At 55.2% G+C, this 25,544-nt stretch overlaps 2 protein-coding genes across 4 annotated transcripts; both read left to right on the top strand.

The window, feature by feature from the left end:
• Positions 1-651: 651 nt before the first annotated feature.
• On the top strand, positions 652-25,515 carry SSU72 (SSU72 homolog, RNA polymerase II CTD phosphatase). The gene is made up of 5 exons (XM_057549478.1): positions 652-837; positions 9,733-9,876; positions 22,747-22,886; positions 23,543-23,661; positions 25,037-25,515. Exons 1-5 carry the CDS (start codon positions 659-661, stop codon positions 25,136-25,138), a joined length of 684 nt encoding a protein of 227 aa, XP_057405461.1. The 5' UTR covers positions 652-658; the 3' UTR covers positions 25,139-25,515.
• Positions 17,190-22,652, top strand: LOC130708549 (uncharacterized). Of its 3 annotated transcripts, XM_057549484.1 has the most exons (4): positions 17,190-17,335; positions 20,196-20,292; positions 20,694-20,886; positions 21,280-22,652. In XM_057549484.1, the coding sequence occupies exons 1-4, from the start codon at positions 17,215-17,217 to the stop codon at positions 21,322-21,324; spliced, it is 456 nt and encodes a 151-aa protein (XP_057405467.1). In that variant the 5' UTR covers positions 17,190-17,214; the 3' UTR covers positions 21,325-22,652. The 3 variants fall into 3 exon arrangements, with proteins under 3 accessions (XP_057405467.1, XP_057405474.1, XP_057405465.1); XM_057549491.1 differs by lacking the exon at positions 20,694-20,886; XM_057549482.1 differs by having other exon boundaries at positions 20,694-22,652.
• Positions 25,516-25,544: the final 29 nt, after the last annotated feature.

Genomic DNA, 25,544 nt, shown 5'->3' with positions numbered 1-25,544 from the left:
TTAAATGTCAAACTTCCCAGGGTTTTCAGAGGACAGCCGCGCGCTGGCGTCTGCGCGAGCTTGGGGACGGGAGGCCGGTAAGAGGCCGTGGCAGTCGTCCCAGGAGGGGCGCGGGGGCTCGGCCTAGAGCGGTGGAGGCGCGCAAGGAGCGACATAGAGGATCTCGGGGACTGGCTGAGGGTGAACGGAGAGCGGGCAAGGGAGGAGCGGCGGCTCGGGCGGCAGGTGCGAAAACAACCGGGGTGGACGGAGCGCGCAGAGAGGTACCTGGAGACGCCGGCCACGACCAGTCACCTCCAACGCCCGCCACAGGGGCCGCGGCGCCTCTCGCGTCACTCCCAGCGACGGCGACGGCGCGTGACGTCACAGGAGCCGGCGCGACGCCTCGTGCGTCACTAGCGGCGACGGCGGCGGGGGCTTGTGACGTCAGGATGCCAAAGCGGGGCGCCAGGAGGCTCCCGTGCCAAGTGCCGGCCTCGGCGCTCGCGCCCGAAGCAGCGACGCGCTCGCCGGCCGGTCTGGCGCCCGGGGAGCTGGGCCTCCCACCGTCCGCGGTCCAGCGCTCTGGGCCGGCGCTGGGAGGCCACTGGGACGCCGTACACACGCCCGCGCCGGGCGTCCTTACGCGCTACGTCGCCGGCGCCGCCGCTTTCGCGTCATGACTTCCGGGCGCCGGGGCCGCCATCTTGCTCGCGCGGAAGCGGCGCGGCTGGGTGGGAGTCCCGAAGCGGGAGTCGCGGACAGTGCGGCCGCCGCCATGCCGTCGTCGCCGCTGCGGGTGGCGGTGGTGTGCTCGAGCAACCAGAACCGGAGCATGGAGGCGCACAACATTCTCAGGTAGTTGGGGCCTCCGCCCTGGCCCAGCGCGCTCCGCGGACGCCGGCCGACCGGCCGTCCCTCCGGCTTTCCCGGCCCGTGCTGGGCGGTTCCGGCTCCCGGCTCGTGCTGGGTGGCGGTGGCCGCGGTTCCCGGCCCTGGTTCTCCCTGACCCGTGCTGGGCGGCCCAGTTTCCCAGGCGGGCGGTGCTCGGCGGCCCCCGAAGGACGGCCGAGAGGCCTCGCCGCGTCCGGGCTCGTTGGCTCCAGGGCCGAGCGCAGCGAGGAATCGACAAAACTCGGTTCGCCGCGCGGTCCCCCACGTGTGTTTAGCGTCGCGAAAAATTCACATTCTGAGCCGAAATGTTTCCGGGTCGCCGAAACCTCAAAGCTGCTAGTAAACCTGAAAGGCTGATGCTGTTCGCGTCTACTTCGTACGCACGTCTGTGTATCTGAAAATCATGGCCTCTGTAAAATGCTCAGCAGTGAGGCGGTAAGTTGCAAGACGAAGGTTAGGGTTCCACGAGAGGATAGGCCGGTTGTGCCCAGGGCGTGTCGCCTTTTTATCAAATATGGAAAACTTGCGCGACAGGATCTCAGGATAGAACAAGTCGTAAAAACACGGAAGTGGCCTATTTTTAACTTCATGCATTTGTGTATTTGCTTCTATCTACATTTTTCAAGTCTAATGCAAAAAAATCCTTTCTCCTCCCTTGGAAAATCTCCAGTCGATAATTTCTGAACCACACGTGAGTTTGGTTTCACGTTTCTAGTTTATATTTCAGTGCCAACTCCCCTTTTGTGACCCTGGTGTTGTATATGTTTAATAAAAGTTTATTCCTGTTTGATAAGTTTTTTTTCGTTCAAAATCACTTTACAGAATGTGAATTGACCCCTTGAATTACAGTTAAAGTTAGGTGTACATGTCAACTTTGACAGTAAAAGTTGAAACTGCCTTTTCTTCCGAAGTTTCCTTATGTGGACATTACAGGACAACCATGCCTCGCTGCTTCTCCTACTACGGCAGTCAGCTTTGACTCTCCTGGGGAAATCAGAATTCTCCCTCGCCCCTCGTTTTTAATGAAGCTGGACGCACCAGGTGTCCACGATCTGCTAGTTATGAGTTTAATTCTTCTTCCATCTGCAGTATTCAGTTAATGTTTTTTGGTCTAGTGTGATATGCTTGGAACCTAACAAACCAACGTGGAGTTCGTTTCTAAACTAGAATTTTTTAAACTGTAAAGTTGTTTTAAAATTGGAAAAGTGCAAGAATTACAGTGTGCTGGATCTGATCCCCAAACTGCATTTATCTCTTCAGAGTCACTAAAAGTGGTAAATTTAAGGAAAAGATTGCAAGGTTCACGCTCCAGGAAAATTATTCAAGGAAAATAAAATTTAATGTCTTCAATTAGAATAACAAGTGATCTGGACACCACCTCATTCTGCTGGTTCTGGCTGGTGATCCTTTATTTAAACTCTTCTCTATCTGCATAACAAAGTTGGGGTGAAATCTTACAAAAAGAAATGTTTTTAAATTTCCTGTAGCAACTTTGTTAGTAAATCAGTTCCAAAGTCTTGCCGATCTGATAGCCCTGAGACAGTCACCGCAAGATTTAAGCCCTTGCTTAGTTCAAAGTAACTGGCACAGCCTTGGGTCTCCTGCGGAAATGAGGGTGCAGAAGAGCCCGCAAATAATCACCAAGTAGGAATGCTTGTGTACTTTTACCCATTTTAGTGTCTTTCAAATTTGCTCATGAGAAGAGTAGATTCAGAATGAGGGCAAAAGGAGGTAAGTTTAGGGTAACATACATTATTTGTATCATGAATGTGAAGTTATTTTAGACGTGGATCTTTAATTTCTAAAATGCTTATTTTGGGGGGTGTTTTCCTTTGTTAAAATGATAGTATTTGCTTGTTGCAAAAAATCCTCACTGTAGAAAATATAGAAGATTAAGAAGATAAGGATCACCGTACCATTTCGGAGTACATCCTTCTTTCTGGATGTTCTTGTGAATATACAGACACACTTAAGGGAGATCAAAACACTGTTAGGTAATCTCTCCACAGAACGTGAACATAGTTTGATTTCCATATTCATTTGTGCTTTTATTTTTATACATTGGAGTTGAACATATCTATTCATGTTGAGTAATAGCAGCGGTTACAAAACATGACCCAGTACTCAGAGCAATCCTGTGCAGCAGTCGCTTTGGTAACCACTCCCCGTAACAGGTGGTTGGTTTTCAGTTTTATAATGTCCACATCCTTGTGCCGTTTTAAGTATCTTTGTACACTTTTCTAGTTATTTCCTTGGCATAAATTGCTGAGTCAAAAGGTAGGCATATTTTACATTTTCATACATTCTGCCAAACTACCTTCCAGAAAAGTACCTATTTATAGAATTCCCATTTCCTCACAATATGGGCATTATTTACATCTTTTCATGCTGCCGGGGCAAAAGTATCTCGCTCTTTAGTTTTAAATTTGCTATTGAGATTGAACAACTTTTTGTGTCGTTTTCACTTTTGAAAATTATTTATGGCTTTATTTCGATAACTTACAGGGTTTAAAAGCATGTTTAAGAAATTTATATGATGGTTTTTGTTACAACTAGTAGAGCTTGTAAAAGATTTAGAGACTTAGGCCTTGAAGATGATTGTGAAAAGCATTTAAAAATGGTATGCCAGGGCTTCCCTGGCGATCCAGTGGTTAAGACTCCGAGCTCCCAATGCAGGGGGCACAGGTTCAGTTTCTGGTGTGGGAACTAAGATCCCGCATGCTGCAGGGCATGGCCAAAAAAAAAAAAAGGTATAAGTGAAAACAGGAAAATTGTGTATGCAGTTTGGTTACAACTAAATAAAACTATGCATAGGAAAGCTTCTGAAATGAACTATCAAAAGGAATGTAGTTGATCAAACATACACGCTAGGTCTTTTATTAGTGAAACCCAATTTTATTTTTGCCCCCTTGAAAATCTGCTTAGGCTGTATTTTTCTGACAAGTCGAATACAAGTGTTAATAAATGTTGGCGTTTTCTAGAGCTAGTCATAATGTTCCCTGGGGTGATCATTTTTGATCTTTTGAGACTAAATTGTTTGAAATACTAGTTCTGGGAGCCATTCAGGTTTTTTAAGGGGTGCAGGAAGACTATGTTTGTTTCCACAGAGCCTCCTGTTCTTTGTACTCTGTGGATTAAGGTGTCCCTTTGGAGCCAATTAATTTATTTTTTTGTTCCAAACTCTCTCTTAGATGTCAAGGGGCCTGCTGATTTTTGGAAGCTGTTTTTAATTGTAGCAATTCAGAACAGATTTTAAAGAAAGACTTCTCTCTAAATTACTGTTTTCAATCATAACTTCCTGGGCAGTTTGATTTGGGGAGGATGAGCAGAGAGGCTGCAGATGTGGAAGAAACAAGGTTAGAATCAGTCTCTTGAGCTCCTCTGTGCCAGGTGCTTTGCAAATGCCATCTGATTTCATCCTCACAACTCTTAGGATGTGCACACGTACACAGGTGAGGAGATAATACCCAGAGCAAGAAGCCCCAGCTCATGAGTGACAGCAAGGATCTGGATACAAGGGGCTCCAGTCCTGATGGATGAGTAGCAGAACTGATGGGATAAAACACGCGCTGGAGGAGGATCCAGGCTGTGGGGAGTGCAACAGTCAGCTGAGGTCCTGTGATTCTCCGATTTGGGGTGGGGCGCTCAAGTCTTAGTGTCATGAGTAGAGTATGTGGACCCCAGCCACACTGGGATGGAGGTACTCAGACATCCTCTCCCAGAGGGGACTGAGTCTCAGGGCTGCTGGGATCTGAACACAGGATCTGAGTGAGCCCAGGCAGTTTGACACAGCACTCTCCCAGACGGTGCTAAACTCTCCCCTTGTCTTGAACACATTTCCAGAAGCCTCTTGTCCTAAACCAGGGAGGGATTGTCCGGCTATGCCCTGCGGCCCCTTTGGCTGCATTTTTGATGCTTTGTTTCTGGGTACACTTGAAGAAGGTAAACTGGAAACTACCTGGGGAGGTGGAAGATTTGATATTGTGTGTGTAAGGATAGAAGAGGTGCCTACAGGAGACACGTTTGCCATCATAGATTTTAAGGGACTCTGCATTGTTTTTTTGCTTTTTGTCTTCAGGAGGCAGAACTAAGACCAGAAGGATTGGTTGGAAGAAGGTAGATTTCTGTTTGGATGTGAACATTGAGACGAAACTGGGTAGACCAAGCATGGTATCAGTTCCAGCAGCTAAAACATTTTCCCCTGCCTTAAGGATCATCGTCTCCAACCTTCTGTAGGTGAGAACAGGTCGAGCCCAGGGAAGATAGTTGAGCGGGTTCACCATGGTTAGTAGCGCTTAGCGCAGTGCTGGGGCTGGAACAGCTGAAGTACCAGATCTTGAGGACCTACTCTGCTGGCCCTGCACCCTGGGGAGGCCGACAGTGGCCAGCAGAGCAAGCTGCCCTTTGAGAAGCCAGGGTCGAGGAAGAGCAGGCCTGGAGCAGGGACATCTAAGCAGGAGCTCTCTTGGGGGCTAAACAGAGTGGCACGTTTGACAAGCTCTGTGCGTGGTGATCTCATGCTGAGAGGCCTTTTGGTTTCTTCTTGACCTTGTGGGAGGGTAAGAATAAAATAAACCCTAGAAAACACTGGGATGTGCTTAGGCTGACGTTTTACTAGTGGTGACATCAACTTTACTGGAATGTCAACATTTCAGGAAGTTGACCTTCCCAGGCTTGTGGCTATACCACAGTGAAACTGCAGGCAGGTGTTAAGTGTGATGGTGCTTGAGCAGTTGATTTGTGTTGGGTAAACATGAGGTCATTGTGTAGCTAGAAACTGGGCTGATTAAGCAGTGGGTGATTTTACCTGTAGTAAAGGTGACTTATGCTCGTAAGCATGTTGTGTCCTACTCAGAGACAGGTCGTTCTTTCAGAAGGTTGGCAGTGGTCTAGGATTTCAGTCTTAGCCACGATAATGTTTTGAATTAGGTTAATAACCACACTATAGAAAATAGAAAAAAAATGGCATAACCCATACTGTTAATTTGGGTGTTTTCTTGATTGGTATTCATTTTAACTTTATTATTTTACCTTTAGGCATCAGGATAACAATTGAAACAATCCTATTTCCCAAAATTCATCAATTTTTATGATACTGTAATCTATCTTTTCTATAACTTAACATTTCTGTATCTTAACGTGTAACATAATTTCTATATCTTTCTAATAAATTTTTGATACCTATAAAGACAAGTTTGATAAATACTTGTCTGGAAGATTTGTTTAACATACAAAATAATTGGCCCCTGAGACAAAGCCTTTTGGTGGTCAGCAGTATTTTTAGAGCGCTCAGTCCTTTTATGTAAGAAACACATTGTCCCTGTACATAGTCACACACAAGATGGGCTGTTCTGTCAGTTGCATGAGCTTAGAAGAAACGGGGCTTCTGTTGTTAACTAGCCTTTTTGCCACTTGTGAACATTTTGTTGGGGGAAGAACAAACTGGGTTTCTTTTTGTGTGTGTGGTTTAAATTCTTCTGCCAGTAAATTCCTCTTTTGGGGTTTCATTTTATTTTTAAATATGCTTGAGTAACATTTCAGGCAGTTGGGGAGGGCAGTGAGGAGAGGGCAGCTGCGGCCCCCCTCCCCCGACAGTTTCTAGTAGGAGAGACCTCCCCCAGCCTTTCAGAGACCCAGCAGGCATCTTCTTAGAAGCCCTGTCAGGGATCAGCCGGGTGGAAAATGGGCCCAGGTTATCTGTGGGGTGATTTACTTTCAGGGATATGGACAGTGTTTCACTTGGACACCTAACGCAAACCTCAGCCCCCGTTGTGACAGGAGGTGAGGGAAGGAGATTGTCCACCCGGCAGGAGGCGGGGGCATGTGAGACCCTGTGCTGGGGCCTCTTGGGAACCCTCTGGGCAGCTTTTCAGTGGCATACCTGCCCTACCCCAACCTGGAACACCCTGGGGTCCTGTCTGGGGCCTGCGTCACGGGGTGCAGGATGTGTTGGGAGCCCCCCGGCACCCTGTCTCCCGTCAGCCCCAGCCCCGCCCCGCAGCTTTGCCATCCCTGGGCTTCCCCCGTCCTGTGTCCTGGAGGGTTACCTACTTTGTTCCCACTCCCAGAGCATCTGAGGAGAGAGATTGAGGTCTGTTTCGATCACTGCTGAATCCCCAGCACATGTAGTAAGCTCCAGAAAATACTGTTGGATCAAAAATGGAATGGCTAACCTGCCACCAGTAGAAATGGTGGTGGTTTTTCAGTCTTAAAACTTTAGCCATTGGGGATTTAACAGTCTCTGCTGCTGCTGCCTGGCTAAATTAAGGCTTATTCACTATATATTTCATTAATGTATTTCAAGAGTATTTGTGCCTGGGCTCATTTTAATAAATTTGAACTTACGTTTAAGAGTTGGGCTCATGTAAATAAGTTCTTTAATTATGAGTAAGTATCTCAAAGGAATGACCAGAAGGAAATGACTGAGATGTAGAAATACTGATTTTTTTTAAGAAAGTGATGGAGGAATTGTGTCTAAATGAATCTTTCACTTATTTTTGTTGGGAAGCGTTTTGTTTTTCCCACTGTTCCCCCAAATGATTTTTGGGACTCCTTTTGGAGCAGGCTTCTTAGGTAGCTAGCTGAGAAAAGTGATCTCAACCGTGGTTTCTTATTCTGACCTGTAAAGGCACTATCTCTCACATATTTAACTTACTCATTATTTGGTTTCAAATGACTTGTTTAAAGCATCCACCAGAAGTCAGGCCTTTAGGGCTGCCACCAAAAGACAGGCCTTTCTCCCAAGATCCTGTGAACAGATGTGTGGCCTTTGGAGACAGGCCCGGGGCGGCCCCAGGTGTGTGTCGAGCAGCTGCATTCACGCAGCCACTGTGTCGCTTCCCGGTAGGGTCACACCTTGGGATTCCTCTGCAGGGACTGGACTCAGCTCCAAGCCCTCAGGGACCTTGCTTCTGTGGGTTAGTGTTTTTCCATAGCACACGTTCCTCCCTCAAGGACCTGCTCCCTCCAGGGTATTTTTGGGGTGGGGGGCTTGGCACTACGAGGATAAGATCTCTGTTTTGGGCAGTTCTTGTGGAGTAGTGGCAAATCATGGAGCCAGCAAGACAAGCGTGGCCCACTGCTATGTGTCCCCATGGCTCTCATGGCCGTGACCTGTTCCCGGTCACTGTCTTGGGAGAGTGTGACCCCCGCGCGGCTGTTGTCAAGGGGGCCTTCATCCCTGGCTTGTTGGTGCTTTGACAGAAAACATTTCTTTTATTGTACGTACCTGACCTGGCGAGGAAACGGGTTGGGTGACGTGGTCTGTTGGGCACCTGCTGGAGCCTGTGGGTGGAGGTGTCCGCGTGGCTGGGCCCTTGCGTCCCAGCCTGCCTCTCCCCGGGGCCCGGAGCTGCACGTAAACGGGGGCCGGGTTGGTTGTGGTCCGTTTACAGCTCAGGTGGCCATGGCCCCATTCACTCCTCGATCGTGCCTGCTGTCCCCCGTGTTCTCCATCACAGTGACCTCTGGGGCCTGGTTGGGGGCACAGCTCGGGCCTTCCAGGGACAGAGGGACATGACTCGGCTTTTACCAGCTTCAGAGGACTCAGGCAAGGTGTTTGACCCAAACCGGATGAGAAGCGCTTTAAAAACGTGTGTCCGTGAGGCTCTGTCGCGCCAGGCGCAGTGGCTGCGCTCCTCGCGTCCCTCCGCAAGTGGCCTGTGGGTCCTTCCTGTCTTTTGTGGGAGGACAGCGGCTCTCGGGCTGGGCTTGTAGAAGTGCTGTGTCTGGTGGGAGAGACCACGGGTCTCGCTCCACGGGCGCCGGGGGCCAAGTGAGGTTTCCTCCCTTATCTGTCCGCCTTTCAGCAGAGAGGGATCGGTGCCCACGAGGGATCGGGGGAGTGGCGCCCGCAGACCTGGGCTTCCCCACGTGCTGGGGCGTGTGTGCATGGACACACTCGCTCCTCCGTGGGCCTCCAGACGCCTGCAGCGCCTCCTGCTCGTGAGGACCAAAACCATCTCCAGATGTGGCCAGACACCCCTGAGTGGCAATAAAATGCACAAAAAAGCTTGAGACAGTGCCCGTGGCCGCCTCAGAGCCTGCGGGGCCGTGAGGAGAACGTCGGGGCTGGTGGGCCTGGGGCCTGCTCCCGAGTTGGCGGGCAGGGATGCGTCCACACGGACGTTTAGTGACGTATAAACACGAGGTTAGGATGAGAAGGCCGTTTCACGTAGACGCTCTGAACACTCCCAGTGTTGGCTTTCACCGCTTGTGAGTTTGAGGGAACATGGGGTCTGCAGCAGACCCCCTTGAGTGAGGATGGCGTTGGGGCCGCGGTGTGTGCGCTGACCTTTCTTCCTTAGGGTGTGATTGTGGCTCGTGGATGCTGCCTGCCAGGGAGGTTCCCTCAGTTTATTAGGAGACACTTGGCCATTCCCTTATCTCTGGCCCTCGCAGCCGGCGCCTCAAGGTAGGAGGCCAGGGGTGTGTCCCTCTCCTCCGGGGCTCCGGGAGCTCCATGCTTGGTCCTGGGAAGCCTGCATCACGGCAGCTGGAAACCTGGACAAATGGTTTCCTTCTAGAGAGCGGGACAGGAGTCAGATGACAAGACGTTCTAGGTGAAATCTTCTCTCTACCACGTGTCTGTCCTATGGCCATCACAGACATCCACCTCGTTCCCCTACGTTCCAGGATCCTTTGTCTTCTGTTTGGATTGGCTTCATCTAGCTTTTGTGTAATGCGCTATAGGATTTTTTTAAATTTGCAAATAAAATACTTAAAGTTAAGAATTGAGAAACATGTTCTTTGAGACCAACAAAATTGTTCATATAGTCCATTTCCCATTTCATTTTCCTTATTAGCATTTTGTGTCTCATTTAATCCAACTGTGATTCTCTTTCGTTTTGTGTCTTTCAGCAAACGAGGATTCAGCGTCCGGTCCTTTGGAACAGGAACTCACGTGAAGCTTCCAGGACCAGCACCCGACAAGCCAAACGTTTATGATTTCAAAACCACATATGACCAGATGTACAACGATCTCCTTAGGAAAGACAAAGAACTGCATCCCAGTGGTTGCCCTTTAACCCTGTGTGCTTGTCTCTGACAGGTGTCACCTGTGGGCACCACTCAGGGGCACCTGTGAGGCAGGGGACGCGGCGGCCCGTTTGAGGTGTGCGGGGTCACTGGGTTTCTGTTCTGGTGCTCACGGGACTGTCCAGAGGTTGGAGCCACTCGGGGCCGTGGGCTGCAGTCCACGTGGACACAGTCGGGGAAGGTTGTGATACGGTATTAGAGCAGCTTAGGTGAGGAAGGTGGGACCCCGCCATCTGTGGCTTTGCACACTGCAGGTAGGTGTGCGCGTGGGTGTGCACTGGTTCCCGGGCGGCTGCCTCACACTCTGCTCTTTCTGGAGGGTCAGCTCGTGAGAGGGCCACATTGGGTGCCGAAGGAAGCATGGTAGAAGCAGGGAATTTGAGAGGACTTAACTTCCTTTCAGGAAGAGACAAAACAGACTGTCTGCTTCCTAAGACTCACGGGAAAGGAAGGTATTTTAAAGCCAGATTTCGTGTGAATGTGACCCCAGGCTGTGGATATTAAGATCATCCTTGCCGGCCGGGTTTTGACCAGACACTTCACTGTCACCCGGGGCTGCTTTAAATTCCTGGGACGCCTCATGTTACCATGAGTGATGGTGGTTCTCAGGATGGAGACCAGACACATCCCAAGCGAGAGGAGTATAGACAGCGGGTGGAAAGCTTTCTTCACTTCGGCGTTCTTGCAATTGTGAATAAACTATGAACGTTCTCTGTACACCTATAGATTAATTAGTTAGCTGCGAGGGGCCCCGGAGATGATTCCAGCAAAATGTACTGGGCGCTGGTGATTGCTGCATGCTCCACCCCGTGCCCGCTCCTCCCCAGCTGCAAGGGAAACGTCGGGTGGGGGCATTGGGGCAGAAACGCAGGTATTTCTCGTCAGTGCCCCAGCCGGGCACTGATGCTGGGGGTCCAGGACTCACGCCCACCAGAGCCAGCACCCCCCACCGCCCCATGCAGCCCCAAGGCCCTCCCGGGGGTGCGGGAGCCCCAAGAGAGCCTGCAGCGCGCCTTGCGCACACACTCCTTTCTCAGAAGGCGCAGAACCACGTTGGGAGCAGCTCAGCGTACTGCCGGGGAGATGCCAGCTGTGTCCTGGGCTCCGCGTGGTGGGGCCATGCGGTGAGAGCCGTCCTAGCCTTGTGGAGAGGCGCCAGCCACGGCCGCCCCCCCAGGGAAGCTGTGATCCAACTCCAGGCTTTTGGTTCTTGCACTGCAAACTCTCTGTGTCGATAAGCTTAACTTGAGACCCCGTCTAGTGATTTGGCCAGAAAGTTCGGTCGGGCTTTTCTGTAGGATAAGATGTTACAGAAAAACCCGAAAGAACTTTTTGGCCAACCCAGTATTTTTGAAGATTATTGTTCAGTTAGCACCATTCGTTTTTTGAAGACTCTTAAACTCAACGAGAGAAACGGAAACAGATAATGCACTTACTTGTCTGTACTCCCTTAATAATTGTAAGTTAGGTCCTTTCACATCAGAGCTATTTCTGGGAATGGGCAGCATTTACACACTGTAGACCAAATCTGGAGGGATTTTGTACGTGTCCCTGGTGGCTCTAAACGAAGGGGCAGAGCCCAGCCTCTCAGGACTCAGACTCTCCTCTCGGGGTGACTGTACAGGCCTGGTCTCCCCCGCAACATCCAGTGCAGGGGGTGGTTGGACCTGCTGTCAGGGCCCCATGTAGGGAAGTTGCCTCCATGAACCTCCCCGCCCCCCCCGGTTGGTTGCCCTTCCCGAGCCTCTGGGAGGGACCCTTGTCGCTTTGCTGGCTTCACTTGGGTGGGATTTCTGCCTTCTGGGGCGGGTGGGAAGGGGCAGAACAAGGCCGTGTCTGGCACTGCGCTCAGCTCTGCCTGAGTCAGCCCTTGGCCAGTAACAGGAGCATCTGCCGGCGGGGCGGGGGGAGTCCACTGGGGTGCTGGCAGGACTGCAGGGGGTGGGGGGTGGAGGCCCTGTGATCAGGTGTGGGGCAGGGAGCCCCGCATTTCCCCATATGCTCAGGACACAGCAGACAAGAGCTAAAAACCTAAGTCTGTAGCATAGAATACCTGGGCATTTGCAGAAGTGGTGGCTTTTGTAACTTACAGTGCAAAGCGAGGAAAGTATTGTAAGATGTAGCCCAAGGATAAAACAACATTCAGTAAATGTTTGAATTTCCAGGGGAGAGAAGATGCCCCTTTCTGGGCAGAGCCGGGAGTTGAGGCCAAGTGGCTGGCAGGGACAGATGGGCCCTGGAGACGTCTGCGGGCTTTGCTTGGGCACCGCTCTACCCCCCGTGGGCTGGGGCCTGGGACCCTGTGCCTCTTGAGCCCTCAGTGAGTTCTGGTCTGTAGTCGTTAGTATCCAAGCAGTTTATTTGTTAATTATTTGGCTGTAAATAGGGGGTTTGCTTTTGGTTTTCTCGCCACAAGCAGGAGTGGGGTTGGGTTGAGAGGCTCTGGCCTCGGTTCTGCAGTGACAGGTGTGGCCACAGAGCACCTGCCCACTGTCGCCCAGCCCTGTGAGGAGCTAGACAGCCTGGTGAGGTTTACGTTTCCCTCCCCTGCGGGAATTGTCGATGATAGTGCAGGAAATCTGGGTTCACCTGACCCTCACCAGACATGTAAGAGGGTCTTCTCTTCGGACGCCTCTAAGGCGGGAGCTGTCCTTGACTGTGAGACGATCTACCTGCTTCACATGCACGGCTCCGTGGGTCCACGGGGTTGTCCACCCAGCAGACTGTAGGATGTTTTCACCCCAGGAAGCCCCCTGGCAGCTGCTGGCCCAGTCCCCGCCTGTGGCTCTGCCTCTTCTGGACGTTTCTGACCCACGGGTCGTACAACACGGGTCATTAGGAGCTGGCTTCTGCCTAACGTCCGAAATTGAGCTGTCCTCTTGTCGTTGTCGTCGTTGAGCTGTCTGTCCTCTTTTACGTGTAAATATTCCCGCGGACCTGAAGTTTTTTCATCCCTTTGCCTTGGAGTCCTTTTGAATACAGAGCAGCTTCAATCTTGGTGTTCCGTTTGGGGGCTGTAGCGTACCTCCTGTGTCAAGTGGGTGGAGGCTTCCAGATCTTTCCATCTTCTGCCAGAGCCAGTTTCCACACCTGAGCTTCCTCCCGGGCTCTCCAGCATCGGTTGAGCAGAATCTGCGGCTGAACCTCAGCCTACTTGGAGCACTTTTGGGGGAAGATAAGTCATTTTCTTCTAAATGTAAGACTGGCCGACCTGTGACCTAAGGAACAGGGTCCCTGGGCCCAGTCACGGAGGAGGGGCCGCCAGGAAAGGTGAGGCTGGCAGTGTCCTCACGGCTCCAGGAGAGCTATCTTTCGTTGGTTTTGGATACTTGCTTAGTGAGTTACAAAACCACTTGTCTTAAAAAGCAAGTGAATGTGTGGCTGTAAATATAGTTCATGTGATTTTTAATACATGCAACCAGTTGCTCCCCAAACAGTGAGTTGAAGTGCAGATATAACTAACACTTGCCCAGATCCTGACTTTATCCTCTTAAGTGGAGGCTGCGTGTTGAACTTGTATCTAGCATACTTTCCCACTTTTCTCCTGTGGCTCTTTTGTAATTAAGTACCTCTGGGGTTTAGATTGTTTTTTAACTATTTGTTTATTCATTTTCAGTTTCTCAATTTCATTGTCTTTTAGGCCTTAGATTAATTTATGTGTATACTCACTTCTCCACTGTGTAATTTTTGTTGTCTTGGGGTAAAAGGTAAAAATAAATGTGATTTCTAAGAGTATAAATCCCACAGCCTCCGGACCTCCATCCTGGGTATGAGGTTAGTGGACGCGGCAGCTCCGTCCTGCTCAAGGCCCCTGGGCTTTTCCAGAACCTTGTTCTTGGGGTCTCATCAGACCCTTCTCGCCTTCTCGTGCTGCGCTCGGTGGGGTGGGGTGGGGTGGCTGCCCGGCCCCCGGCCCTGCCCTGAGGACGCTTCCTGCACTTCAAGTCCAAGCCCCTTGGGCTCCCACCCTCAGCGTGTCCTGCCTGACCCCTGTCGCTGACGGTCCCTGGTCACCCTCACTGGCCCCGTGCGTGCTTGGCATGAGCTCGCCTATGTGACCCCATCTCATTTCACCCTGGTTGGCAGCTGTGGTTTCAAGTGGTTATTGAAAACAGTGTTTAACATACCAGTGTTCCTAAGCCAGACACTGATTCCCAGGGAGGCTCAGATCTAGTTTTACTGGTACTTAAGCTTTTGGATTTTAGAAAAGCTCTCAGGCTTAAAATAAAAATTAAGGCCTTCAGATATTTCAGATGAGGCCCGAAGAGAAGCCTTCATGTCTGGCAGACATCACCCCAAGTTGAGCAGCTGGCTGGCCAGGGTGGCTGCTGGGTCCCTCCTGAGTCGACAGCAGGGCAGGTCGGGCCTGGTTCCCGCGGCCTGCGGCAGGTGGGGTGCAGACGCGGGCGTGTAGCCAGTGTGTGACGCCGCAGCCCACGCCGGTCGTTTCCCTTTGACTGGGGACCAGGGTGGCGAGGCCATCGCCGACCCCGCCAGAGCTCCCGCCGCCAGCCTCAGGAGCAGTGGGGCCTCGTGACAGCTTGTGGTGAATCGGTTCTTCATGTTCGAGGGTCCCGGCAGTCGCCACAACCCTCTGAGAGTATTTCAAGCCTAAAGCTGTTTGCTGTCAGCCTTGCTGACAGCCGGGTGTGCTGAGGGCACCCCTCGCGCGGCTGGTGGCTGAGTGTGCTCGTGGCCACGCACAGCAGCTGCAGCGCCGCCCGCCCGCCCGCCGGCCTGCTCTTGAAGCCCTGGCCTCACCCCCAGCTCCAGGGGGGAAGGGGCCCGATTCAGAGCCATGGCGGGCTGCAGTTGGGCCCCTGTGCTGCCCCAGCCCCGTGGCTTGAGGGAGACCTCTTGCATCCGTGCTGCTTAACGCTTTGCCATGAAAACACAGACGGGGGGCCTTGGAGGGGAGGGTGTCTCCATCCGTAGCAGGTGAGGGTTGTCAGGGTTCCCTGGGGCGGGGAGCAGTAGTCAGCCTTTGGCCGCCTCCCGTTGGCACCTGGCGTGTGTCTGGAATCTGAATTCGAGGTGGCCGTGGCCTGTGGCCTGTGACCAGCGTCGGAGGGCTGGCCGGCTGGTGGGCATCTGGGTGATCTGTGACAGCTCCAAGGTCAGGGGCTGCGTGGGCATCAGGAATGCGCTCCCCCCCGCCTCGGCAGGGCTTGTGAGGAGGTGTGGGAGTGGGCTGGGCGGGCCTTGCTGCGGGCAGGTGTGGGTCTAGGTGCCAGCACCGCGTGGGTACGGCTTTCCCCCTGGACCTGCACCCTGACGGGGTCCAGCCACGTCCACCTCGGCACTGACCACTCCTCGTGTGAATGGGGACTGAAGGAGTGAGTACACCGGCGGCCTCGTGCCCAAGCTGCGTCGCCAGCAGGTGCCCCGGGCTCCTGCCCCCGAGATGCCCCGTCCACACGTGAACCTGCACCTTCCCGATGCCGTCCTCTAAAGCGAGGGACTTGAGCAGGGCGTCTTTGGGGACACACATCCTGGAAACTAGAGAAGCACTGTCATGGGGGCCTTCAGGGAGGGTCTGGGTCGCATGTCCGCGTCTGAGGGCAGGGCCTCTCCCTGGCACGGGGTTGGGCTCGAGGAATCTGGCCCCAAAGCACCGTCTCTGCGGCCACTTCGTGGAGCGTCTCCCTGGCCCGCGGGTGCCACCTGTAAGCTTCTGACTCTGCCGTCGGCCTTTCCCTGGCTCGTCTGCAGGAGCGCAGCCATCCCGTCCCAGCGCCATCAGGACAGGCAGGGCCTCACCATGACCACCAGAATAAGAATGGACAGTCTGTCAGGACAGGCTCTGCCAGGCCGTGTCGGGCAGCCCTTGGTGCATCCCAGGTACCTGGGGACACTCGGCAGTGCTTCTCCTCTCTGCTGCTTCCTGCCTGGGAGGCTCGCGGCCCTTCCGTCCTCTGCTGCTGTGTTTCTCAGAGGCCTCTCGACCCTGGCTGCTCCCGCGGGTCCCCACGGGGAACCCTGCTGGGCACAGGTGGGTTGGTTTACAGTGACCACTGGCCTCTTGGACCAGCCCCCCACCCTCCCTCCATCTGAGCCCGACGGTTTGGTTTCTTGTGCAAAGTGCGTGGTCTCGAGAACGCCAAGCTTGGCCAGGGCTCGGCAGGGAGCACCGGGGGTCATCCAGGGATGTGTGGGTCGGTGGCCACCCTGGGCTTGGTGCTGTTCCTGCTTATATCACTCAGTAAGTGTAATTTCAGTGAGGGCGGGGGTCATTTTATTTTTCCTTGAACTCACAGTGTTTGGGGTGGGTCTCGGGCGCTGCTGGGAGGTGGGCACCCAGAGCATCACCACGTCGTTCCCCCACCGCACCCCGCCCCCGCCGCCGCCCTGTGATGTTTGGGATTTAGTCTGTTTTGAACCATTTATGTAGAAGTGATTTGGTATTTGCAGACTAATTCATGATCTGAGGGTTTTTTCTCAAAAAGTAAGTTAATTTTCACTAAAATGCTCCAACCTAGGACTCAGGCTTTCTCTTTTGTTTTGAGGTTAAAATTTTTTATGATGTCACACAGCTGGAGGGTAGGTATGTGTCTATTTGAAACAAAACACTAAGACGAAAGATATTTTTCCCATTACATTTTTATTTATCCAGCCAATTTATTTAAAAAATTTTTTTCTTGAGCTTCCTCTCAAATTTAAATAAATTTAGCATTTTACCCTATTTGGACAAGTAGTCTACCACTTTTATTTATTTTTTAAAATAAATTTATTTATTATTTTTGGCTGTGTTGGGTCTTCGTTGCTGCACGCGGGCTTTCTCTGGTTGCGGCGAGCAGGGGCTACTCTTCGTTGCGGTGTGTGGGCTTCTCGTTGCGGTGGCTTCTCTTGTTGTGGAGCACGGGCTCTAGGCACGCGGGCTTCAGTAGTTGTGGCACACGGGCTCAGTAGTTGTGGTTTGCGGGCTCTAGAGCGCAGGCTTCAGTAGTTGTGGCTCATGGGCTTAGTTGCTCCACGGCATGCGGGATCTTCCTGAACCAGGGCTCAAACCCATGTCCCCTGCATTGGCAGGCGGATTCTTAACCACTGCGCCACCAGGGAAGCCCCACTTGTATTGTTTAAAGTCTGCTAAAGCCGCACCTGGTTAGACGGTGTAGTCTGTCTCTGCCATCTGTCCCCTTCGGGCTGAGTTAAGGTGGACTCTGAGGTCGGGTTTCTGAGGAGGAGAAATTGGACTGGAGGGTTGCAGAGTCTGCTTTCTGGCCGTCACTGTTTTGTTTTGTTTTGTTTTGTTTTGTTTCGTTTCTAACACCATTGTGCAGGGAGTGTTTCCTTTGAAGAAGAGGGATGGCGGGTTCTCACCTCCCGGGCCCCAGGCCCCGTGCAGAAGAGGCCGGGCGAGCAGAGCCCCTAGGATGCTGTGCCCGTCCCGGGAGGGCTGGTGGCGGGGCCCTGGTTGATCAGACGGGTGAGTGTTCCTCGCCTGCCGGCCCAGGCTGTGTTCTTGGCGGGGTGGGGGTGGGGGGTGGCAGCTGCCCTCCAGGGGTCTCCACACGACCGGGACGTGCTCTGGAAGCCGGGCCTGTGACTAGTGTGGGTGCAGCTGGTCACACGTAGAATATGATTACGGATGAAACGTATTTGCTTCTTCCGAATTCATTTTTTGCTGACTTTGGCCCAACCAAAGCGACCTCGCTGCTACGTTGCAGTCTGGGGAGTTGTAGTCGCTCCTCTGCTTCGGTTTGTCCTGCCCTTTCCTGGCTGCCGGTGGCCCTGCTCGCCCGGCCCCAGCCCCACCTCGGTTCACGAGAGAGAGGCTTCTGGTCCCTGTGGGCCTCAGGCCGTTTGGAGCACCCTCTCTGCACGTGCTGCTCAAGAGGTTTGTTTTTCTAATTTCCATCATTCTCTTTCTACGTGATACCTGTTCCAAAAAATGGCCCAGTTATGCATCCCGTGGCTCCCTGCGCTGTCCTCTGGGGCGTCCTTTGTGCAGCACGCATGTCTGCGGCACCCAGTTTGTTCTTAAGTTTTCCGTCTGGGGATGTGGCGTTTCACAGACACGAGGTTGTCACCTGTCGTGCCTCCCCCAGCGGCCAGTGACTGCTTCTCGGGCTTGTGCTTTTCACGAGGCCTTATGAGGCTAATGGCTCTGACCCAAAACCCTGGGGGTGTTGTGACAGCAGACTGTTGGCGGCACAGGGAAGGCATGGGTGAGGGCTGGACCCGTGCAGCCTCGGTTGGTGCCCATCTGAAATGAAGGTGGCAAGGTTGTCGTTAGGTAGTGAGGCTAAAATTTGAGCAAAATGATTAAATTGTTCCCAAGATGGGGTGGGAGGCCCATCTCCCTGCAGAGCTGCACATCGCTCAGTGCCCAGGAGGCTTCATGTGCTGGGAGGGGGCTCCTGGCTGCCTCCCCTTCCCCCGGGACGGGCACCCCAGAGGGAAGCCCCACAGGTGGGCAGGGCTCTGAGTGGAGTCTTGAATCCAGCAGAGAAGAGCACAGGGCTGCTGACCAGGGGTCCAGACTCCTGGATTTGGAGTTGGGAGGTCACTGTGGGCTTCCAGAGGCACGAGTTCCTGCTTGCCTTGGTGCTGTGCTCGGCCCAATGGGTTTGCAGAAGCCCCAGCTCTTGCCTGGGGCGTGGCTGGCCAGTGGTCACCCGTCCAGGCCAGCGAGTGCCTGAGCTCTGCCAGCCGGGGGCTGGTCCTTGTCTTCGAGGACCTTCCCGCAGAGACACTTGGGCCCCTGTGTGAGGGGTGTTGCGTCTTCTGTTGCAGTTGGATCAAGCTCAGAACTGGAAGTAGAATTAGGTTGGAGGGTGCCATGGGATTTGGGTTCACAGCCCAGGCGAAGCCTCGAAGCGGGAAACGCCTGGTGGCGTTTGGGGGCAGAGGTGCTGATGCCGATGGACCAGAACGTCCTTGGGCTCCGCTGGGTCAGCATCCGAGGAACAGCTCGGATGAGGGCGTTCTCTCTCGGTGAAGCACACACCGCAACGGTCCAGCCGGGTCCTGCCCGAGCCGCCCCCTGCCCGCTCCATTCCCAGAGCCCCGGTGCGGGGGCAGAGCCGGGCTCCCGGGCCTGGCTGTTGGGAGAGAACACGGGTGATGGCGGCCGGCGGGCCTGGGAGGCCACTTGCCGGAAGCGCCTTCCCGACAGGGCTCAGTTGGCACTGCCCCTGGCCCCCTCGCCCTCTTCCTCGGGGTTCTGACTCCACCTGGAGATCCTGCTTCCGTTCTCGGGGTTCCGAGGCTGTCCCTTCCCAGGTTTGCCTCCATCACGTGTGCTGGGTAATGTTTGTGCGCGACCAGCCTGAGCTGTCTCACCTCCGACCCTGGGAAGGGAAGCGCTTCTGTCCCTGGGGGAGCGGGAGCCTGGCCGGTCCTCGGCAGAGGCCTGGGCCCTGGGCTGGGAGGGGACATGGGGGCGTGGGCTCCACTGTTAAACCTCCGAGGGAGCGTCTGACCCCGTATGTGGGTTCTGTCGGCGCCTCACCCCCGCCCTGGAATTGGCCCATCCGTCTCCTCACTGGTCTGGCCCCAGCCTCTGCCCTCAGCCACCTGCCTTCACAGGGGCATCTCTGCTTTGACCCCAGGTTCCCAGTGTGGGCTCTGCGCACCGGGCCCTGCTCTGTGCCGGCCTGGCCCCCTCTGCCCACCTCCCGGGCCCGCCTTGTCCGACGGGAAGCAGAGCCGCATCCTCGCCGAATCCCCCCCCATGGCTGGGCTGGGGCGGCAGGAGGAACGATATGCTTGCGCTCCGAGGGCTCGGGAAGGCGTTGCCTTGGGCGCCCGCAAGCCATGTCCGCCAGACGCAGTCAGGCCCGTATCTCTCAGCATCGCTGTTGAGACAGAAGCATTCAGCTGAGCCTGTTTTCTGTGCTGAGCACACGTATGTAGGATGAACTCGTGGTTGGGGGCTAAACCTCACATCTGAGAAGTTGCCTTGAAATAGAGCAGACTGGAGCTCTCGGGCACCCGGGTCAGAGCAGGTTCTGCCATCCCGGGCGGGCAGCCTCCAGGCCCAGGTCCTGGCTCGAGGCCGGTCTGTGGTCCCTGTGGGTGCATCTCAAACCCTCCAGTATGTTTGCCTTTTGCCCTTGAACTTTGGACACGAGCTCCCTGTGCCTGCCGTGTTCCCCTCAGGACAGTCCCTGGGCCCATCCTGAATCTGAGTGCTCCCCGCAGGGTCGCTCCAGCAGGCTTGCCGGTGCTCGTGTAGCAGTTTAGAGAGCACGTGCTCTCCGCCGACAGGATCTGCATCGTTTGATGGGTAGGACCCCAGAGTGTTTCAGAACGATCCTTTGTTGTCGTACTTCCCGTGGCAGCAGACAGAACCTCTCGTCTTTCTGGGGCCCCCACCCTTGAGGAGCTGCGGATCTGCACCGCAGAGGAGGTGCCCACGCCGCCCTTCATCTGTCCCAGGTGAGAGGGGGAGGCCCGCCCTCTGGAGGCGCAGCGGCTCCAGGCGTGAGCGGGGGTGCGCGGCTGCAGCCCAGCAGACGTGGAGCAGCGGCGGGGGCCCAGGCACCGCGTTCTCTGCCTGCACCCGCCGGGGCCTCTGTCCGCCTGGGTTGGGCTCTTGAGCTAGCTTTCCCCGCCCGGGGGGTTTATTTCTGACAAGCGTGTGAGCTCAAAGGGAGGCCCCAGCCAGCTCTCCCTCCCTCGAGGAGGCTTCCTGCCTCGGCAGGTCGGCTGGCCCTTTACCCACTGTGGTCAGCCAGGCCTGCCGCTGCCTCTGGGCCCAAGGTCGCTGTTGGCTGCGGGAGCACCCGTGTGGGGTGGGAGTGGTTCTAGGGACCTAACATGTCCTTCCCACCTGGCAGGACCCCAGGGGGTGGTCCTGGCTGCCCGGTTCCTTTGCAGCTCTGGTCCATGGGCTCGGCCTTGATGGGTTCGGTGCAGATGCCTCGAGTGGCCAGGGCCCTGCAGGGGGGCCCTGCTGCCTCAGCCCCTGCAGGTCGTGGCTCAACCAGGAGTGCTCGGCCCCTGCGTCTGCAGCATCCCAACCTCTGTGGGGTGAGCACGCTACCCGCCTCCCTCCCTCCCTCCGTGCACAGAGCGTGGGCCTTCTCTCAGAAGCCAGACCCTAATGAAGGCTTTGTCTTGGTGGCAGACAACTGTCGCCATCTTGATCCCCACTTTTCCTGTCTCACCGTGGTGTGGAGGCGGGAGTTCAGGCAGGTCCCTGGGGATCCAGTGTTTTGTGGTTTTATCCTCAAGGACCCCCACCCCCACCCCACCCCCACCCCCACACCCAGCATGCGCTGTCGTTGATCCTGCCTGGCACGGCCTGGGCCCTACATCTCCGGGATTTGCCAGAAAATAGTCTCAAAAGGTCCCTGTTACTCCTTCCTTGTTACACCAATGAAGGTGAGGCTTTGATCTCTGAACTAGGCCTTTTGTCCTCAGTTACGTGCAGCTGAGTTTCATCTGTTACATCATCTATGTCCATGATTGAGGGTCAAGGAAAGAAGGAAGGGGCTTTGCAAGACTGCTGGGGACCCTGAGGAGCCCCCGAGCACCTGGTGGCCTCCCCTCCTAGGGGCCCGTCACCGTGAGCCTTGGTGTCACCTGAAGCCGGGCCGTCTGGGTGGCCGGTCTCGGAGCCACTGTGGGAGTGCAGGGAGCTCCACCACCAGCCCTGCACCACGCGGGGCCTCCCTGGCCCGTGTCTTTCTGCCGGACGTGGATGCCAGGCGTCCGAAGGACCAGTTTCTGGGGAGGAAGACCTAGATGTATCAGCGCAGCCGCTGTGGGCAGCCAGGAGGTGGCAGGGCCAGCCCGGGGATGCAGGCCAGCGTGAGGTGGCCGTGGTTATTGCGCTCGTCCAAAAAATGGCAAGAACCAAGAACGCCCCACAGCTGACAGTCAAGTGTCTTTTCAAGTGAAAACTCTTAATTAAATGTATTTTAAAAGCCGTTTTCACCATCCAAGAAGGTAGGAAATGTATTTTGAGTAATACGAGCTTATTGAAATAAACTCTCATAACTTAAAATCTGGGAAAGACAGTAAATGTATCCCTCAGAGTTCCTAAATCAGCTCGTCTGTGTTCCTGAGTAGAGTGGGCAACATGCTTGTTCCAAAGGTTCCGGAATGACCCTTAGAGACCACGGGCTTCGTCTTTGGGGCAGTGAGCCCTCTCCTGGGGCCGAGGACACAGCCATCGGGGTTGGGGGTGGGTGTGGGGTCCTGTCTGGAGGGTCCCAGAGGAGGCACTTGCAGCTCAGGGCCGCCTGCTTGGCACAGACCTCGACCGCGGGGCCTGTGCAGCCCATCCGAGCTCCAAGGGACTCGGCCCTTCCGGGTCCTGGGCCTGGGCTCCCTTCACTCTGCTCTCAGCTCACCCAAGGCTTCTCCCTCCTGGACACTCTTCGTGTCCTTTCTTGGGTGGGCTTCCGGATTTCCTCACTGCCACGCTGAGCTAGGCTTCGGATTGGGTTTCCAGGTTAGCTTTGTCTTTGCCGAAGGGCTTGGGTTCAGCATGAGCGTTTGCCAAGATGCTGCAGGACGAAAAAGGCCATCAGTGACTTCCTGGCGGCCCAGTGGTTAAGACTCTGAGCTTCCACTGCAGGGCGTGCAGCTTCGATCCCTGGTCGGGGAAACACGGACCTGGGAGAAGGCTGCAGACACTAGGTCTGCTTTCTGGAGAGGCCCACGGGTCCGAGGGCAGCCGGGAGGCTGGGCTGGGGGCGAGCACGCTCACCTGACTTGTCTCCTGCGGGATGGGGGGTCGCGGCCCAGCCTGCCGCCACGTGCCTCCGCGCCTCCGTCGCCCTGATGCTCCTGCTGGGGGGGGGGGGGCGGGGAGGGGCTGCACCTACGCGGACGCTGGGGGGGCGGGGCCTTTATCCAGAGTTCCTTAACTCGGGCACTCAGCTACACGCAGAACGGCATTTTACACATGCTGGACAGAAATAAGAGGATCAAGCCCCGGCCAGAAAGGTTCCAGAACTGCAAAGATCTGTTTGATCTGATCCTCACCTGTGAAGAGCGGGTGTACGACCAGGTGGTGGAAGGTAAGCACAGCAGCCCCAGCGCCCGGCCCTGTGCCGCGCCCTCTGTCCTGCTGTGCGTCCAGCGCCTCTGAGGCAGCCGGGCTGCCCTGTGCGCGGTGCCTGTTCCTGGCCCAGGGCTGGAGAAGGGTTCCTGGTGCGTCTTTGGGCTCCGGCAGGCAGGGGAAATCGGGCAAGGCCATGGAGAGGTGGGCAGAGGGCCCCTGACCTGTGTGGGCCCGGGGAGGGGGTGGGGCAGGAGATGGTGGCCTTTGGGCTGGTCGTGTTCAGCAGGGCAAGTGCACCTGTGCTGGCCAACAGCGTAGTGCGGGTTTAGGGCCTTTGTGGCACAGAAGGAGCACGTGTGGTGCGGAGGGACCGGGGCCTGGTGCTTTGTAAGTGAGGGTGCTGTCAGCTGCTCTCCCGTGGGACAGGCTGGAGTTTGCGGGTGTGACCAGGTGGCCTGGGGTCCAGTTTCACGAGCACGAGCTTTCCTGCGGTCCCAGCCGTATCCGGCGTGAGGCCCCTCCCGGGGTGCGGGGCGGGGAGTGCTCGGCCTGGTCAGATGCTCTGATGTCGGTCCTTAACTGTATCCCCGGAGGCCGGGGAAGGCTGGGCAGCGCACAGCCTCCTGCGCTCTGTTCTGAGGCCTCTGACTTCCGTCCTCTTGTCACGGTCAGATCTGAATTCCAGGGAGCAGGAGACCTGCCAGCCTGTGCATGTGATCAATGTGGACATCCAGGACAACCACGAGGAGGCCACCCTGGGGGCGTTCCTCATCTGTGAGCTCTGCCAGTGCGTGAGTATCGGGCCCTGGGCGGGCCTGCGTCTTGCACACAAGGGCTTCGGCGTGAACGTGACGAGCACACCACTCGGTTCACGGTCCGCTTATTGCCAAACGTTAAAACCCATAAATGCAGAGGTGACCACAGGTGACAGTCACCAAGTCAGCTTTGGCTAAAGAATCCACCTTTGAGCGTTTTAAGTTGATTGCAGTGGTGAGTGACCTGCCCGGGTCTGGCTTCTGTGGAGATGGCTCCCAGGACTTAGGCCCCCTGCCAAGACCCCAAACAGCTAGAGGAGCCTGGGAGCCCCCAGAGGTGGCGTCAAAGGGCTCTGGTCCTCTTCTGCCCCCGCACTTCTCATTCGACGTCCAGCCCTCCCTGAGTGGCCCTGGGCATCTTCCCTTGTGCAGGAAACCCCAAGAGCTTTTGCAGCCACTGTGCAGCTGTGCTCAGAGCCAAACATTTCCTCTTAGATGTGACAAAAGGACCTACCCAACTCATATGTCTTGTCATATCTTTGGCCTGTGGCTTTTGCATTTAGGCCAACTAACTGTGAGTGATAGAAAAATGAAGAAAACAAGAGGCTTAACCAAGAAGTCTGGAGACAGGCAGGCCTGGACGGGTTTGCTGTGTGAGGGGCCCAGGCCCCTGCTCTCTTGTTACTTTGCCCAGCACAGCTTCTGTTCCCAAGGTGTCTCATGGTCCAAGGTCGCTGCTGAAGCTCCAGCAATTGTTCCCATGATCTGGCCATCATGCAAAAGGCAGGGCTGAAGGGAATGACACGTCCCAGAAATAGCACACGTGACACCCACTTGGGTCCAGCTGGCGAGAGCTTGCAGAGGAGAGGCACTGCTCACAGGCCGAGACTGGGGGCAACGAGGTGCCTTGGCCGCAGGCCAGCCCTTGCCAGGACAGGCGGGCTGAGGAGCTGGCCCCGGACCACCCGGGGGCTGTCCCCTGGCAGGGCCGCCTCCTTCCAGGGCAGTGGTTCTCCACCAGGGGACATCTAACCACACACCCGGTGGGCCTCACAGCCGGGAGAGACTCGAGTGGCAGCCGGCGGCTGGGGGCCGCAGGTGCTGCTCAACCCCCTACAGCGCGTGGGACGGCCCCTGGGCTTCCTCGCTGGCTGACTGCGGGCCCGCGACGGTACCGTCTGGGTCTGGGTCGGGTCTGCTCGTTTACAGGGTGGGGACAGTGCCGGCGTCGAGCGTCTGCAGTGCGCGTATGTGTGGCACCTGAGGCCGCCCTCCCTGCTGCAGCTGCTCGGTGTCCCGTCCCTGTCGGGCTCCCCTCGGCCCCGCCCCGCACGCACGGGCGGCGCCAGGCCGGGGCGGGGCGGGGCTGCCTGTTGGCGGGCGGCTCAGGGCGGCTCTCCTGTGCCTCCAGATCCAGCACACGGAGGACATGGAGAACGAGATTGACGAGCTGCTGCAGGAGTTTGAGGAGAAGAGCGGCAGGACCTTCCTGCACACCGTCTGCTTCTACTGATGGCCCGCCGCCCGCCTGGAGCCATCTTGCTGAGCTTCCTTTTGTTAATACTTCTTCCTTCCTGATACTTGTTTTTACCTTTAGGTATTCTGCCGGTCAACGGTAGCAGTGCCCAAATAAACTGTACATATGAAATGAGAAGATATACATAAATGCCAGATTACAAACAATCAAGTTTTTCCCATCCCACTTTTACTTATGAGTGGGATGTTGATTATAGTTTTTTTTCTTTAACCAAAAAAGAAAAAAACGGTTGATAGCACATTTCCCCCCAGCCATCTGCCTCTCCCTGAGCGCCCCTTTCCCGTCTCCCCTAACTGGCTGCAATGTACAAATCCCTGAATAAAGCAACAGGCTGTACTTTTTGGGAAAGAACCTGCCATTGTCTCATCAGTAGATGTTGCTC

This window comes from Balaenoptera acutorostrata, chromosome 1 (genome assembly GCF_949987535.1).
Source record: "Balaenoptera acutorostrata chromosome 1, mBalAcu1.1, whole genome shotgun sequence".
Taxonomy (NCBI): domain Eukaryota; kingdom Metazoa; phylum Chordata; class Mammalia; order Artiodactyla; family Balaenopteridae; genus Balaenoptera; species Balaenoptera acutorostrata.
This window is presented reverse-complemented; position numbering and strand designations above follow the sequence as displayed.

Bases quoted from the DNA above. Each gene is read 5' to 3' on its own strand.
- SSU72 (XM_057549478.1), top strand. From the start codon at position 659: ATGACTTCCGGGCGCCGGGGCCGCCATCTTGCTCGCGCGGAAGCGGCG. The intron at 22,887-23,542 runs GTAAGCACAGCA...TGTCACGGTCAG, and splicing joins GTACGACCAGGTGGTGGAAG to ATCTGAATTCCAGGGAGCAG. The intron at 23,662-25,036 runs GTGAGTATCGGG...CTGTGCCTCCAG, and splicing joins TCTGTGAGCTCTGCCAGTGC to ATCCAGCACACGGAGGACAT.
- LOC130708549 (XM_057549482.1), top strand. From the start codon at position 17,215: ATGGCGGGTTCTCACCTCCCGGGCCCCAGGCCCCGTGCAGAAGAGGCC. The intron at 17,336-20,195 runs GTGAGTGTTCCT...TTCCCGTGGCAG, and splicing joins GGCCCTGGTTGATCAGACGG to CAGACAGAACCTCTCGTCTT. The intron at 20,293-20,693 runs GTGAGAGGGGGA...CCCACCTGGCAG, and splicing joins CCGCCCTTCATCTGTCCCAG to GACCCCAGGGGGTGGTCCTG.